Source organism: Canis lupus, chromosome 6, assembly GCF_011100685.1.
Source record: "Canis lupus familiaris isolate Mischka breed German Shepherd chromosome 6, alternate assembly UU_Cfam_GSD_1.0, whole genome shotgun sequence".
Taxonomy (NCBI): Eukaryota; Metazoa; Chordata; class Mammalia; order Carnivora; family Canidae; genus Canis; species Canis lupus.
The window spans coordinates 54,960,907-54,978,265 of NC_049227.1; the positions used below are offsets into that span (position 1 = coordinate 54,960,907).

The window sequence follows — 17,359 nt, forward strand, 5'->3', positions numbered from 1 at the left end:
TTTTTTTAATATTTTATTTATTTATTCATGACAGACATAGGGGGAGAGAGAGAGAGAGAGAGAGAGAGAGAGAGAGAGAGGCAGAGACACAGGCAGAGGGAGAAGCAGGCTCCATACAGGGAATCCAACGTGGGACTTGATCCTGGGTCTCCAGGATCACGCCCTGGGCTCAAGGTGGCGCTAAATCGCTGAGCCACCCAGGCTGCCCTATATGACCTTTTTATAGAAAAAGGTTGTAGACTCTGATTTAAAGGAACTTCTTATCTATTCTGGATTTAAGCATTTGTCATATATATGTATTGTGAATATTTTCTTCCAGTCTGTTATTTTTTTTTCTTTTCATTTTCTTAGTGGCATCTTTTTTTAAAGAAGATTTTATTTATTTATTCAGGAGAGACACACAGAGAGAGGCAGAGACATAGGCGGAGGGAGAAAAGCTCCCCACGAAGAGCCTGATGGGTGCCAATGAACCTGCCACATGGGCCCTCTCCCTCCCCCAGAAGAAGAGATAATCTCCATGATAGCTGCTCTGCCCCCAAGGGAAAGCAACCTTTCCTTTGGCTAATAACTTGCTTGCCCTGCCCTCTCTTCCATTTGTCCAACTCCCCAGAGCTCCCCTGTACTTGCTGGGTGGGGTGCTGTCTGGTTCATGAATCATTAAACAAAGCCAATTAGATCTTCCAATTGACTCAGTGAAATTGCTTTTTCACAGATTTGGTGGCAGCATAGGGATTTGAAGCTAACTTCTGAGGGCCTTTGGGGAAGAGAAACAGCTGTGGCACCCTACAAGGCCTTCTGATTTCTGTTTTTCTTCCCATTTCCGAGGGCCATTGGTGAGTTCCCCTCAGGTTTAGCTGTGCTCGTTGTGTTCAAGCTACTGATCTAACTGGCTTTCCTGTCCAGGGTCAACAGGTCTGTCTGGACTAACAGGAGGCTCTGACAGGGCACCAGGCCTTAGCTCCTGGTACAGTCTGCAATTCCGAGTTGGCATCCCTTCTCGGTTCCCGCCCACAGTCTCCCTGAACGCAGTCTGCTGGTCAGTCCACACGGGGGACAGCTGCTGGTATGCACAGCCTTCTCTCGGCCAGTCTGCAGTGCCATGTTTTGGTTACTGCTGGTCTGTTGAGGTACACGTTTGTGTATCTCGTTTTATATAAATATAGGCTTTTGCTAGTGGGGATCATGGAGGCCAAAATGGCACAAAAATCGGTGGGCATGGGTGGAGCATTTAAGAACTGTCAGAGCGCTTGTCATCTAACTCAAAAACTTCTGAGTCAGGGTGCCTGGTCATGGAACAGGTGAGACTGACACTAGGTCACCCTGCCAACCTCAAGAAAACTTCTGTGCAACGAGGCACACTATAAAACACAATCCCTAAGCCAGTAGCAAGTCCCTCATAGGTATTAGTCTGGCTCTGGGAAACCCAAAGACCTAACTAAAGGGAACGGGATCCTTTGCATCCAGATAGCCGAACCTGCCATCTTTGGGTGCTGCACACCTGCTTATCTCATCATGCCTAAGAACTACAGTTCCAGAAGTTGCAAGTGTCCAGCAAGAGAAAAAATTTTTTACCAAAAATAACATAGAACTGCAATGGCCATTATGGGGAATGTTCCAATTCCACAAGATCCACTCATTTAAGAAGTGTCCTTAGACGCAGGAGCTCCCAAATTAAATAGAATGGGATACCTGTTTTAATTGGCATGCAGAAGCCTCCAAAAGGTTTCCAAATTCCAAAATAGTTTCATTGGAAGATTTACTATAAAAAGCTAATGAAAAAAGAGAAAAGGTACTAAAAGTGAGACCGGTAAGACTGCTGTAGCTCTTACTGCTCAGCTCTACCCTTGATCCGAGTACTAATCCTAGTGAGCCCCAGGCTGACCTGCCTCTCTGTTCTGAAGAGACTATTAACTTAATTGTGACCTCTTGCAATAGGACCATTCCAGGCTACTGGCGATCCTCTTCAGGTATCTCTCACTCCTGACTTAAAGGTCGAACTAAGGGCTGTCGTTAAAGCATTTCTTAAGCCCTGGGAGGATCCTCAAGAGTGATTATAAGGAGATTACCTCTTGAACCCAGTCCAGAGAGGGGAATAAAAATTCATTGTCCCTTCCTTTCCACATACAGAGCTTGGGTTATTGAGTCTTTCTGTCCTGGGAATAACTATCTCCTTGATAGTTTCCTTTTGTGTCTTAAGAATGAGGCTTGGCTTTCTTTCTGTCTGGGATGTGCAGGTGGTTGCTTCTTTCTTTAGCTATCTTCGACAATGACTCTAGATCTTGCAAAGATGCAATCTTTTGTAAAATCCTCCTCAAGGATACCTGTTGGGTCCATGAGATTCTCTAAGACCGCCAAAATATTCACTGTTTGTCCTGGCTGGCACCCGACAAGATATTTGAAAGGACTTACTAACTCCAGAATCAGAAATTTGGTCACACTGGAAGTTGATATTTAGACCCTAAGAGGAATTTTTTTTTTTTTTTTTTTAGGTCTTCTCCCTCCAAACTAAAGGTATCCAGAGGGAAAGAAGATATTCTTCTTCTTCTGTGGAGAAGGTGTGTCAGTCCCTGATATCAGTCAGGTGGAGCCCAATTCTCTGAGGGATTGAAAACAGCTCTCCTGGCTTAACAAATCTAGTCTTTATAGGACCAGGAGTGTGGCTCCAGAAACAATTCAAAGACCACCAATCCTTTTTACCAATCCCCAAACCTCCCCTGTTTATCTCCAAAGGCTGGTAAGTGTAAAACTTCTGGCAGTAAGGGGACCCAAGTCATGCTAGAGGGCACATGCACTGTTTTCCTGCACTTGTTCTGTGCTCTGTCCGGTGTTCTCCAGGGCTTGTGCAGCCCAGCTCTCTAGAGTGCGGCTTTCAGGGAGGTATTCTTATCAAGAAAAATCAAAAGGGGAAAAGGTCATTTGGAACTTGACTTGCCAAGGACAAATAACTCCTCTTCAGTGTCTTCTCCACAAATATATTCCGCACCCCCCCCCCACCAGCAGATTTATTTATTTATTCATGAGAGACACACACAGAGAGAGAGGCAGAGACATAGGCATAGACTTGACCCCAGGACCTGGGATCACCACCTGAGCCAAAGGCAGATGCTCAACCGCTGAGCCACCCAGGTGACCCTCCACATACATTCTTAAAAGCTTCAGTCATCTAGACTGTTCAGCTTAACTTATCCCACCTACCGGAAAAACAAACTCAGATCCAATTTTTATAACTAGTTAATTTTGTACCTATTTCATGGCAGGCAATTTTACAATATAAATTTAAGTTTTCTGTGTCTCTGAATGTTCATGTGTGTCAAGTGAAAGAGGACTTCAACTGCCTTGTTTTGTGACTTCAGTCTGTAGTTTTCAACAGATTAAGTTCTTTCCAGTTTATCTCTGAACTCAGGCAAATGACCCCACGGGCAAGATTTGCCAGATGGAACTGAAACTACCCCTCAAGCAATAAGGACTGCCCAGGGCCTGCAAGAACTGGCGTGACTGTCCCCGAAGCAGTGACGGGCTGGACCTTTGTTGCCCACCTGCACCTACCCACCGACCTTTGGCCCATATTTTCCTTCTATAAAACCAGGAAGTATTTTTGGCACTTTGGAGACAGACTGGGACACTCAACCACTGCCTTCCAGGTGTCGACCTCACTGAAAGAAATTCCTTTCTTGTTTCACCATCACTGGTCTCTCTGCCTTTGGGTTTTGTTGGCAGGGAGTGGCTCACCCTGGTCGGCTTGGCCCCCTGGAGCCAGGTGCTCCTGCACCCCTGTGGCCCAGCTACATACATACGTATATATACTTATGTTGTAGTTACATGGTATTTTCCCCCTCCAGATGGCATTGCTGAAATGAATCTGTAAAAGAGCTCTATTTATATAGCTTGAAGGCAAGTGCTTGTAAGGTTTGGCCATTCTGAAACAGAGACTAGAAACCCAAATATTTTTCAAGTTCATGTGATCTGGAAAAATATTTGATATGAAAGCTAATTTAAGGTTGATGGTTTAACTAAAACAGACCTCAAGATTAAATATAAGACTCTTACTCTACCTGAGTTTACTAGCCTAATAAACTCATGTCAATGCTTGTGAAAGCTGTCAAAAAAAATAGCTTAGGATAATGACTGACTTTGTCTAATGTTTAATGAAGTTTTTGTAGGTAATCTAACATAATTATTAAGGACAAGTAAATAGATGTAAGCAAGACAGACATTTATAAATGAACTTTTTGGCAATATATAGGTCTATTTAAATAGTCTTCTCAATTTTTTTTTTTTGTAACCTAAAACCTTAAAGTTTTGCTGAGTTAGGTTAAATGGTAAGTTAAATTCATTAAATACCTAGATCATTTCCAAATAAGACAAAATACTAATACACTAATTGCTAAACATAAATTTATCCACTTTTAGCTTCTCATTACAGAGAAATTAAAAAATATTTGGATATGTTAATGCTACATGGGAAAATTTCAAAAGGCATATGCTTGTAGGACTTTTTTTTTTTTTTTTTGCTTTTGAAATGTTATTCAAAAATTTGCAATTTTAAAAGACACTAGTATGACAGACCATTCACAATTGCTTACTTCCTAGTTTTCATGAGAAATTATGGTTTCTAGGGGTTAAGAATTCTAATTAATATATGCAATTAAAACTACTAAAAATAAAAAGAGAAATATCTCCATATGCCAGAAATAGATGTACTTTCAGTGGGGGAAAAAGGTGTGAGAAATGGAGATGTATTTTTTGTTAAGGGGGAAAAAAGTAATTTTGTCCTAACATGAGGGTAGTTGTTTAAAGAAGAAAAACGGGACAAAATCAGAATGTAGATACGTTGTAGAACCTTTGTGGAAAACGAATCTCTGAAGAGGAATTCTGATTTGTAGTCAAGCTGGTTAAAATTAAAATGAATTTTTTTCTTATTTTATTTAAATTCAATTAGCTAAAAAAAATAAAAATAAATTCAATTAGCTAACATACAGTGTATCATTAGTTTCAGATGTAAAATGAATTTATTTTAAAAAATAAGTTTTAATATCAAGTAAGCTTGTGCAAAATTAGAATTTGTTTCTATCTGCTAAAAAAAACAAAATTTTCTTGGACTTCTGGTCTGCTTTGATCAAACTGTGAAAATTTCTTTATGTTTTAAATATTAAGTTTCATAATGATCTATGATCCTATTTAGGCAAGTGCTTCAAAACTTTTTGATTTTTTTTAAGTTTTTATTTATTTATTCATGAGAGAGAGATTGAGAGAGAGAGGCAGAGACACAGGCAGAGGAAGAAGCAGGCTCCATGCAGGGAGCCTGATGTGGGTAGGAGTCGATCCCAGGACTCCAAGATCACGCCCTGGGCCAAAGGCAGACGCTCAACTGCTGAGCCACCCAGGCGTCCCCTTTCTTTGATATTTTTGACAAACTTCCCCAAATCAAATTCTAAATAAAGTCTTTGACCTAGAATATTCCAAAAATCTGTTAAATTAGTTAGGTTTGCTACGTAAGTTACAGGGGAGAAATTGTCAAATAAGTAATACTAAGCCTCCTTAATATTGTGTTTTGTTTTGTTTTTTTTTTTGCCTCCTTAATATTGTAAGATTGTGTCACCTGTGGATAAAGACTTTTCTGCTTAAGTCTATACGAGGATAAATGTCCTTGTAACATGACAAGGGTCTGCTCTTAAGTTGGAGAAATTAAGATGAGTCAACAGTAGGTATAAATTGTATACTTGGGGCTATGGAAAACCCAAGACTGTAACTTGGTTCTTCCTGACTCCCTGACAAACCCCATTTTTCAATTTTTGCATTCCTTTACCCACCACGGTGTGTTTCAGATGAATCAAATTATAAATACACATTGGTTGGGGAAACTTCTCTAGGATTATGAAAACCATTTACCATCAATATCTGATCTGTCTGGTCTACAGTTCTGGAAAAACTTTTTTAGGGCAGCCCAGGTGGCTCATTGGTTTAGCGCTGCTTTGGGCCCAGGGCGTGATCCTGGAGACCCAGGATCGAGTCCCACGTCGTGCTCCCTGCATGGAGCCTGCTTCTCCCTCTGCCTGTGTCTCTGCCTCTCTCTCTCTCTGTCTCTCATGAATAAATAAACAAAAAAATCTTTAAAAAAAGAAAAACTTTTTTATTTTGTTTTTCTCCCAGAGTTCCTCAAAGCCCCTCCCTTTGAACATCTCCAGCTGGACTTCATTCACTGCTACCTAGTAAGGTTATCAGTATGGTCCTCTTACTGTAGGTGTGTTTTCCAGATGGGCTGAAGCTTTTCTCCTGCTGCAAGGCTGATGCCGCCACCCGCCCCCCCCCCCCCCCCCCCCCCACCAAAGCAAAGAACTTGTTAGGAAGTATGTTTCCCACTTGGGGTATATCTTTCCTGGTCTCCAGGGATCAAAGCACCTGCAGCACTGAGCCAATCATACAAACCTTAACAAAACTTTGCAAATGCAGTGGAATTCTATCAGAAAACCACTTTCTGCTGCCCCTGTCCCATGCTAGTCTGAGGAGCTACTGTAAGTAAGTCTTATGCTAAAGCCTACCATGGACAGGTTCAACATGCTTTCCTGGACCTCAAGTTCAAAGGATCTTGTTGGTCCCAGCCTGGAACCTGATGTCTGGATGTTTTGGAAACATCATTGTTAAAAAGAAAGCTCTTGAGCCCCGTGGGAAGGGACCTTACCAAGTGCTCCTGGCCACTGACACGGTTATAAAACTGAAAGACACAGAGCCTTGGGGACACAACTCATGGCTAACAGAGGCTCCACCTGACACTGATCTTGTGTACACACCGGATACCTCTAAATCCAGCTGATGAGGATGGGACATAGCTGACCTCGAGGTGGACCGCTTCCGTGTGAGACCCCAGGTTTAGACTTCATACTTTATCTAAACATAAAACTCCCTTTCCTTCTTTTCCTTTCCTTTACTCTGGCACTGGCCTAGAAAGATAACATCTTTATCTCTATCTCCCTGATCATTATTAAGTGGGGGTAGCCACTTACTTCAGGCTAGGAGAAAACCTAACTGTGCCCCTAACATTTCAAAAATAAAAGAAGATATCTAATTGGTTGGCTCACCTTAAATTACATTTACAGTTCACATTGACCTACCAGGGAGGGTTTCATGATTCAGTTTTCACTCCTTAGGGCAGATCCCTGCTTCCTTGGTTAGGGATACATGTGCCTGAGGCTATGATTGAAAAGTTTCCCTTAATTCTTAAAATTATTGCAAAATCTGCTATTAAAACAACAGCAGACCAACAAATAGCCTTACACTCTCTAGCCAAAGTTGTCCTCGATATTAGAACAGCTCTTGATTCTCTTTTAGCTGAGCAAGGAGATGTCTCTGCTGTGCCTGGATTAACACTTATGGCGAAATTGAAACTCAATTACATAAAATCCCAGAACAAATCAGTTGGCTTAAAAAAGGTACTTTCCATAGGGTCTTGGGGCCATGGCTCTAAAGTGCACTCCAAACTCTGGGAATGATTCTGTTTATAGTCATCATAACAATGTCTCTGGGGTGTTGTATTCTCTCAAAAGCTTTACATCCATGATCTCAGCCACTAAACACCAAGCCAATGATCTCCCTAAAACTGGAATGTTTAAGGAACAAAGAAAATGACCCAATTAAAGAATGTACATCTGAAACCATGACCAGTGAATATCACAGAGGTCAGGCAAAAATGTCATGACCTATGGATACAACACAAAGGGAAAAACAAAAACCACACGAACTTCAGAGCGGTAGCTGAGAATGGCACTAATGCCTTAAAATCTGATCACGTCTCTCAGTTACTTGGAAAGTCTGATCAAAATGGGGTAATTGTACCAGAGGCCCCAATTGGTGTCACTTCGACCAAGTTCCCAAACCAGAGCTTAATACCTAATCTAATTGCTCTTTCAACCTCTCCCAGAAATGTAGTCTTAAGCAGTCAGCTAGGAATTTTTCAATTAGCACCACGTGGATGAGGTCATCTGCATAATAAGACCCCTCGCTTTTCCCCTAAGGGAAAGCCATCTTGCCTAGAACAAGTCTTTCCTTCTTCTAATTACTTTCTTATCCCTTCTTCCTTCCTATAAAAACCTCCCACTTTATACACGGTCCCAGAGCTCTCCCTTACCTGCGGGGCTAATGCTGTCTGATCCGGGAGTCTTTCAATAAGGTCATCTAGATCTTCAAATGTATTCCGTTGAACTTTGTTTTTTAATACCACATTGTCTTAACCACTCTTTCTTAGTAACTATTAAAACCAGGTGGTATGAGCCCTCCGACTTTGTTCTTCAAGAAGTTTGTATGTATGTGACTCCAGATTTTGCTTTTCTGTGTTTTTTGTTTGTTTGTTTGTTTTTAGAATGAACTTGTCAATTTCTTAAAAAATTGTTGGCACTACACTGAATCTGTAAGACAATTTGGGGAGAAATGACATCCTAACAATATTAAAACTTCCAATTTATGAATAAGGTTATCTCTCCACTTATTTTGGAGTTCTTTAATTTCAGAAAGGTCTTAAAGTTTTCAGTTGAAATCTTCCATTAAATTTATTCCTAGTTATTCTATACTTTTTGATGTTGTTAAAGATGGACTTTAACAGTTATTTCCTAATTGTTGCAAATGTATAGAAATGCAATTTGACCATGTATCTCCCCATTTTGCTAAATTCACTTAGTAGTTACTTTGTAGATTCCTTTGGATTTTCTATATAAGCAATTAGGTCATCTGTAAATGCAGATGACTTCACTTCTTTTCATTTCTTTTCCTTCCTTTCTTTTGCAATTCCTAGGACCTCCTTTACAATGCTGAATGGAAGTGCTCAGAGCAGATTCCCCTGCTTTGTTCTAATCTTAGATGGGAAAGCATTCAGTAGTTCACCATTAAGTATAACATTAATTATAGATTTATTAGAGATGCTCTTTCTCAGACTGAGAACATTCTCTGCAATTTCTAGCTTAATTGTCTCTTATTAAGTGGATAGCTAAAAAGTGTTACTTTATGTAAACAGCCTGCTACAGACAAGCCATATAGATGGTTTTCACTCTTCTGCTATTACAAACATTGCAGTGAAAAATTCTGCACAAATGTCACTTCATAGCAGTTTAAGTGTACCTGTATATTAGAGGTGCCTGTCTGACTCAGTTGGAAAGGCACACAACTCCAGATCTGAGTCGAGTTTGAGCCCTACATTGAGTGTTGAGATTAGTTAAATAAATAAACTTAAAAAAATTTTGTTTAGAAGTAGAGATGCTTGATTTAAAGGTATATACATTGATCACTGATGAATACTGATGCATTGCCCTCCTTAGATCCCAGCCTCAGAAATGTATGAAAGTGTCTACTTCCCTACACCTTTGCCAGTACAAAACATTATCCAACTTTAGATGCTGTCATCTAAGCATTGAAAGTGTGAAAACAAATTCTTATACAGAATTTCCCCTATTGGGATGCCCAAGTGGCTCAGTGGTTGAGCATCTACCTTTGGCTCAGGTTGTGATCCGGGGTCCTGGGATTGAGTCCTGAATCGGGCTCCCTGAAGGGAGCCTGCTTCTCCCTCTGCCTGTCTCTGCCTGTGTCTCTCATGAATAAATAAAATCTTAAAAAAAAAAAAAAGAATTTCCCCTATCATAAGGGAAGTCTGGCCTCTTTTAATATGTTTAAACAACACTGTGCTTTTTCTTTAAAGCATCTATTTATATTTTTAATCTCATTTTTAAACTGAGATATTACTGGTCTTTTAAAAGGTGGATTAGCAAGATATTTTATAAATTAGAGAAACTAATCCTTTTTTATGAATTGCAATTTATTTGCCTGTTAATTTTGCTTCTAGTGTTTTGTCAGGCAGAAATGTTTATTTCTAATGTGGCCAAATTTATCAATTTTTTATATTATGTCTTCTGAGTTTTAAGTCATAGAAGTTTTCCTTACTTTCAGGTTATGGAAAAAATTTTCCCATGGCTTCTAATACTTTCTAGTTTCACTTTATACATTAAAATCTTTAATCCATTTGGGGTTCCTGGGTGGCTTAGTCGGTTAAGCATCCAACTCTTGATTTCAGCTCAGGTCATGATCTCAGGGTTGTGGGATCGAACCCTGTGTCGAGCTTTACTGGGTATGGCTTGTTTGAGAATCTCTCTCCCTCTCCCTGCCCTACTCCTCTAAAAAAATAAATTAATTTAAAAAATAAAATCTTTCATCCATTTGGAATTTATTAATTTAAAGCATGAGGCATAGATCCAGCTGTTCCCTTGGATGTCTGTCCAGTTGTCCCAACACTACTTGTTCAATAGCCTATCATTTTGTCACTGATTTGAAATGCCACTTTTATCATGTGCTAAATTTCTGAAAGCATCTGGGTCTATTCCTGGATTATCTAGTATCTTCCATTGATCTTTCTATGCATGAACTAGTGCTATCACCAGCTAGACCCCAAGATGTGACCTATAGTGCCAGCCTGCTTGCACCCAATGAGTTTTGTACCACATTTTCCCTTAAACTCTTTCCAGCCTATCTCTTAACTCAGGCAAAAGACCTGAGGGGCATCAGCATCTTCTGATGGAAACCAAAAGTGCCCCTCAAGCAATAATACTGCCCTGACCCAGGCCACTCAGACCTGTTTGAGCTTAACCCCAACTCATACCTGTGCAGATGAACCACAGAGTGAACCATGGAGTGACTGTTACCTCTACCTAATTGTAATACTAAAATCTCCACTCAAAGAGAAGCATAAGCCTCATTTACATAATATACAATGTGTGTACAGGCACATTTCCTCAAGACACATGTGCCACCTCATGCCTGCCTCTACATATGGGGACGAGGCTAACCTTTCTAAATATTGATCCTAACTGTGAGTAAAAGGAACCCATTCACCCTTGTTCCGGGAGTCAGGGCTTTGGAATCTATTCTCCGTGATCTCCTTATTTGTGGCAAATAACATTTCCTTTGTGCAACAACTCACCTGGTGTAGTTTCTATATGTGACTCACCAAGGAGTGAGCTCACATTAGTTGTTATTTTAATTATTCAGTATTTTAATTATTAAACTTTATAATATAATATGTTTTAAAAATTGAAAGCCAATCTATGTTGTTTTTCTCATTTTGATTTTTTTGGCTTTTTTAAAAAAATTCTTTACAAATTTTAAAATCAGCTAATCTAGTTACTGAAAAAAAAATTCTGTTTTGTTTGTAATCTTGATAAATTTATAGCTCAATTTAGGGAGAAATGACATCTTTATAATGTTGAGTCATACTGTCAACAACACTGTCTTTCTCTTTTAAGTTTTCCTTGTAGCTCAGGAACATATTAAAGTGTTCTTTTTATGGTTCTTGTACATTTCTTATTAAATTTGTCTCTAGGCACTCAAGTACCCACTTCGTTTTTGTCTGTATTTTTTCTCACTGTGGTAAAAGCTGTCTTTAAAAATGTATTAATGCTGCAGATTTCAGTATATTAATTGTGTTTCCTGCCACATAAGTGAGTTCTCTTGTCATTTATAGTTTTTCAGTTAATTTTCTTACCACCTGTAGAGTGGTAATTTTTACCTCCTTCTCTGCAAGTTTTAAACCTCTAGTTTCTTTTTCTCTTCTATTACAAAATAGTCTTCACATCAGTGAATCTGAATTGTCGCTACAGCAAATGTTTTTTGAGCTTTCAATTAGTATTTCTGAAAAATAGTGGTCAGATATAAACTTAACATCATTTTGTTTTTCCCCAAACACAATTCGCCATAAGACCTTAATTTTGTCAACATTGTTAAGATGATGCTTTTCAGGCATTTTACAACCCTCTGTTGGTAAAGTATGGTCCATCTCAGCCCTGAGGGTGACACAAAGAAGCATGTCAAATGTGGGTCATCCCTGGTGTGTGGTTGACTAGTTGCCCATTGAGCACTTCATTAGTTGGGGCAGGAGATAGGACTTTGGGCCACAGATTGTGGTTTCCTCCCCACTTCTGCTTTTTCTCTCCCCACCAGTGAAGCAGGAAGTAATTCGAAGAGCTGACTGTATATTTAGATGGCGCTGTTGGAATTCATTTGAGCAAACAATGCAGTGACATGCATGGGCACCCGTTAGGGAGGCTAGGACTAAAACTTACTGGATGGAAAAAACTAAGCCTTTTAGATTTTAAATACATCGGGAACTCAAAATACAATATTATGTTGAACCCCAAAGGGAAAAAGATATGCTTGCTTGTTATCTTCTGCAGTATTTTTTCACTACTGTTAAAAGCTCATACCTTGGGACACAAACTTTCTTGATATCCAACCACTGCTCTAAAAGGGTACGTTACACCTCACGTGATCGACAGAGGGAGAACAAACAATTGGTTTAGTCAATAGGGGTATTTAGAAAATGTTCTTTGGCCCTATGGCCACACTTCTCATGATTTCAAGCTTTTACTCTTGGCACTGCTCTTCCATGATAAATATGATAATTTCCACCTTAAAACAAACTCTTGCTTGTGTAGGGAAGGGAAATGGAGCCCTCAAGGCTATTTCTTTCTCCCTCACTCTGTCCAAGAAAGGCCAGTCAACAGGTTTGACTTTCCGTGAAAAAAGTCTGCATTTTGGGGGTGAAAGACCTAGGACAGGCGTGACAGGTAGAAAGATGGGGACCCTAGGACACATGCTACAGGGCTCCCTGCACCCCCATCTTGGTGTGAGCCCAAGGAGGCCATTTGCCAGGCAAAATAAAACCAACGAAGCCTTGACTGTTGATTTTGGATTACAGAAACTAACATGGATACTGTTCAGGTTTGCATGCCAATTCTTCCACAGGCTGCTTGTGTCATCTTAACCTGTCCCTGCATCAGTTCTTTCTACTGCAAAATTGGGATGAAAACAATGCCTAGAGCACAGTGGATTTGTGATGTACAGACAAATGAATATATGTCAAGAGCTTCAAAAAGTACCTGCAAGTACCAAAAGGCTCAATAAATGTTCACCATTATCATCAGCAACATCAAGATATAAGCTTTCCAGGGAATTACAGTGGCCAATCCACTTATAGTAGGAAGAATTTATCTACCTCTGGTTAAGTTACAACCTGAAAAAAATCCATTCTCTTTCAATTCCCTCTGCAGGCACAGTTATGAATTGTGTTCCTTAAAAAAATCCTTCTCAAAAGACAAATACTGTATGACCCCACTTATATGTGGAATCTAAAAGAGTCAATTTCACAGATGCAGAGAGAATGGTGGTGGCCAGGGTCTGGGGGAGGGGGAATAGGAAGATGGTCAAATGGTAGAAGGTTTAAAAAAAACCCTTCTCTTCAAACTGTTAAATAATTTTCCTTTAACTTACTACAACACTATAGTTTATTTATTTTGGATTTAGTTATGTTTCATTGAACTATGTTTAGGATATCTGACAAAACTCAGAATTTAAAAAATAAGATACAATGGGTAAATATACAATGGGTACTCTCCTATGCAAATGACTTCTCTCCTCTTTCAGTTACTTGTCACACAAAGTATTTATTTTAGAAAAGAATGCCAGGAGAATGGTTAACTCTATTTTTCCTCCCTCCTGTGTAACTACAATCTACCCGAGTGTTTTGTTTTAAGCACCTGCTAGATCAGCATTTTTCAAGCTATACTTACAAATGCATTAGCTTATGAAATAAATTACTGTTTTAAAAAAAAGTGAAATAGAGTTGGAACTATTAGTACAAATCAGATGCAGTAAGGAGAAATCTTGTTGTGTGACATTTCTATTTCTGTTTTATACTCCTAAGTAGGTATGAAGGTATACGTACACAGCACTGGGTGGTGATGCAATACAGTTCTTACTGTGGGTCCAACCAAGAAGAGTTTGATAAACACTATATGAGACAGCTGACATAATACCTTATTCTACTTGAATTATCATTACTTCTCAGGGATTTTGCAAAAGTCTCATTCATTGTAAACATATTTACAAACTTTAAAGAATGGTAATACAAAATAAATCCAAGTCCTCCTGCAGAACATCTCAGCATCCTGACAGTGGCAATGATTAGCAGTTGTATTTTCCTGGTTACATTCTCAATGGCTCAAATGTGAGCCACTTCCTATGGCCATACAATTCCTGCTTCATCACTATAGCTTTATTCTACAGATATTTGTGAGGTGCCTCCTATGTGCCAGGTACTACACTAGTTGATAGGAACGATGGACGCTAGAAGGAGTTCACAAGTAGAATCCTTGAGAAGGACATGTTTTCGGTCCTCATTGGGAAGATGTGTGTGGTGGCCACTTGGTTTTGAGTCTGTTTCTTATGGAGATATCTAGAGTTATAAAGACTAACAATGTCTGGTTGTAATAAAAGAACAAAAGTAAACAATTTCTCCTTTGTAATAAATAGTTGGAATAGAAAAAAATACATACCAACTACTTTATAAAACCACTCAATTGGTAATAATTCACATGTTAATTCTGCTAGCTCAAGTGTCATCCTTTTATGACTATATGTATCTTCATTGTTGACTTTTCTCCCTCTGTAGCCTGATTCCTAATCCATTGTCCATTATATATGTTGCAGAGAGTCCCTCCTTGTTTATTCCTGGCCTTTTCTAGACTGTGGGCTCTACCAGATACCTCCTTTGTGCTTCCAACCATACCTGCAGGAGCAACAGATGCACGTCAAATACCCCATGAATTTTGTTGATGGACAAGAAAAAAACATGAAAGCTTTTTACCTTGGAGGAACTGGTAGGCTGGGGCACAATGAGTCTGCATTTGGGTTCTGGGTGTAGTTGATGGAATCCAAACTATAAACACACAGGAAGGACCCTGGAAGAAGACGACACACAAACTGTACCATCTTCCTACATTGTGCTCATTTTTGTAGGGATCCAGTAAGAAAACCATAGTTCTTTTCCCAAACCGGGAAGTAAAAGGAATAAATCACTCAGATTTAGAAAATAGGTCTATCGGTGACCTAAAGTCAAAAAGCATAAGCATACAATTTGAGGTCAAATTAGGTCCCTTTTTTTCTCTCTCTGTCCCCTAAATCTCAATTCAAAACTAAAAGTCATGTGATTGGCACAAAAAAAATCATTCGAAGGTCTTTGAAGATGATTTTTTGCATAGGCTTGATATTTTTAACACAGCCTTGCCAATAATTTTTTCAAAATCTGGCACACCATTTCATAGGCAGATAAAATTTGCAGTGGGTTGCCTCGAATTTCTTTTACTTTGCTCTGCTAGTTTACTCCTTATAAGGTAAATTTCAACAGGGGGCTCAGAGCAAGGTACTTCAGTTACACTAATGATTACTGCAATTATCCATGGGCCCCAACATTTTCATGAAAGAACATACTTGTTGGCACTTCAGCCCACAGCCGGCAGCCCTTCTCTAGGACTGGATGTGCCTGTGTGCGCAGAGCTCTCTGACCTCTGTGTGACCCTGCCTTTGGGCCCTAGATGTCAGTCTGCACTAGGCTCTGTATGGAAGACCATTCCCTGGCAGTGAGCAGAGAACAGCTAGGGTTTCAGATAAACTCCAGATAAGTCTGAATGAAAGCGCCCAAGCCCAGGAGAAAACATTTATGGCCTTTTCCATGCAAGAAGAGGTATCCACAAGGAAGGACAATTTCCAGCTTTGCAGAGAAATCAGTGCCTGGGTAAGTTGTCTCATCTAGGTCTGCACCAGTTACCCCACTGTGGTTCCCAGCCTGAGGGAGAAGAGCGAGGCCCCGTCCCTCGGTGCCTACCATTGTTGTCTGCAAAGAGCTGGACCTCTTCCAGGGTATCAAGCTGCTCTTCAGGACAGCTGGACACACAGAGGATGGTGGAACTGAGCCTCACATCCTTGACTTCCAGGTTGCAGGCATTCATAAAGAACACGTGTCTAGGAAACCAATGAAACACAAGAGTATCTTAGAGCATTTCCTCTCATTAGGTTTAATTATGGGCCTTAAAAAAATCCACGTTATCGAATGTGGGAATAATTAAGGCAAACTCTTATAACCAAATGCCTCAGCATAATTTACCATGTATTATGCCTACTGGGGGTTATCTATGGAGATGGTGCAGTGTAGGAACCTTGCTCAGATCTCATAAAATGTCTCTTTTTCCAGATTCGGCACTTCCTAGGAGAGAACACTAAGCAGTGATCTGAGGAAATCACTGAGGAAGAGAAGGGATTGATTCAACCTCCAGGGAATGCTAGCGCAGGCCAGTGCATAAACTACTCAATGAAGTCCATGGAAGACATCTCTGCACCTAAGTGTTCAGCTCTACTTCAGACAAGAGTTGAACTCAGGGAAGTGAGAAGTGGAAAGCTGGGGAGCTGAGGCAGGGAATTAATAGCCTGCCCCTCCCCCTGCTTCTCAGGTTGAGAGCCAGGAAACTCAGGAGACTTTCTCACTCTAGCTGTTCTGCCATTGGCTAGATGGGCGGGAGAACAAAGCTGGTTGTTGCCATTAATGGGGTCATGAGCCAGGCTAGCAGTGGGGGCTCCCAGACCATGCCCAACACCTCTCCAGGCTTCTAAGATTAGGGGAACCCAGAAGAGCCCTGGAGGCTGCCAGGTAGGCAGTCCTCTAGGGGAGGGACCTGGAGAGGGGGTGCTAGGAGGAGGCTGGGAGAGATGGAGGTGGTGTAATAGGAGATGGGACGACAGCTCTCTTCAACATATGATAAATTCACACTATTTAATTTCTTAAAATTATGGTAAAATATTTATAACATTCTTACCACCTTAACCATTTTAGGTGTAGAGTGCAGTGGCATTAAGTATATTCCCACTGCTGTGGGACCATCACTACCACCCACCCACAGAGCTCTTTTCACCTTGCAAAACCCAAACTCTATACCTATAAGCAACAACTGCCCTGCCCCTGGCTACCACCATTCCGCTGTCTTTGTGAATATGACTACTCTAGGTATAGAGAGTGAAATCATAAAATATTTTTCTTCCTTGAGACTGGCTTATATCACTTAGTATAATATCCTTAAGATTGACTCATGCTGGAGCCTGTGTCAGAATGTCCTTCCTTTTTAAGGCTGAATAAGTTCCCGCTATTTATATATACAACATCATGTCTACCCATCCATCTGCTGATGGGACACCTGGTTGCTTCTACCTGTTGGTTACTGAGAATAAAATATATACTTTACAATCCCAAAAGAACAACCATTTCTTCGCATGCATGGCTACATTTGGGCAGCCTCTCTTCTTCCTTCTGTCTTCTTTATATGTGACCCCCAAGTGCAGGAGGAAATGCCTCCAGGCTGTCCATGTCCAGCAAGGCAAAGCCCTTCTCCTCAGGAATGACATTCAGGGGTAGAAAAGGCCTGGTCTGAGATTTGTATTTGGTGACTTCAAATTCATATTCAGGACCTGTTTAGATCCACATGTTTTCTCTCCTAGGGTGTGT

General features: G+C 40.3%; 1 protein-coding gene across 9 annotated transcripts in view; it reads right to left on the reverse strand.

The window, feature by feature from the left end:
- Positions 1-17,359, reverse strand: part of SLC44A3 (solute carrier family 44 member 3) — a 112,411-nt gene that overhangs the window by 89,432 nt on the left and 5,620 nt on the right. For all 9 annotated transcript variants that reach the window (XR_005361189.1, XM_038541281.1, XM_038541282.1 and 6 more), the window contains 2 exons: positions 15,692-15,828; positions 14,675-14,768 (listed from right to left, as the gene is read on the reverse strand). Coding sequence is in view for 8 of the 9 variants with exons in the window: in XM_038541281.1 (XP_038397209.1) it covers positions 14,675-14,768; positions 15,692-15,828 (231 nt within the window). In the remaining variant the exon portion in view is untranslated. The remainder of the gene's footprint in view (positions 1-14,674; positions 14,769-15,691; positions 15,829-17,359) is intronic.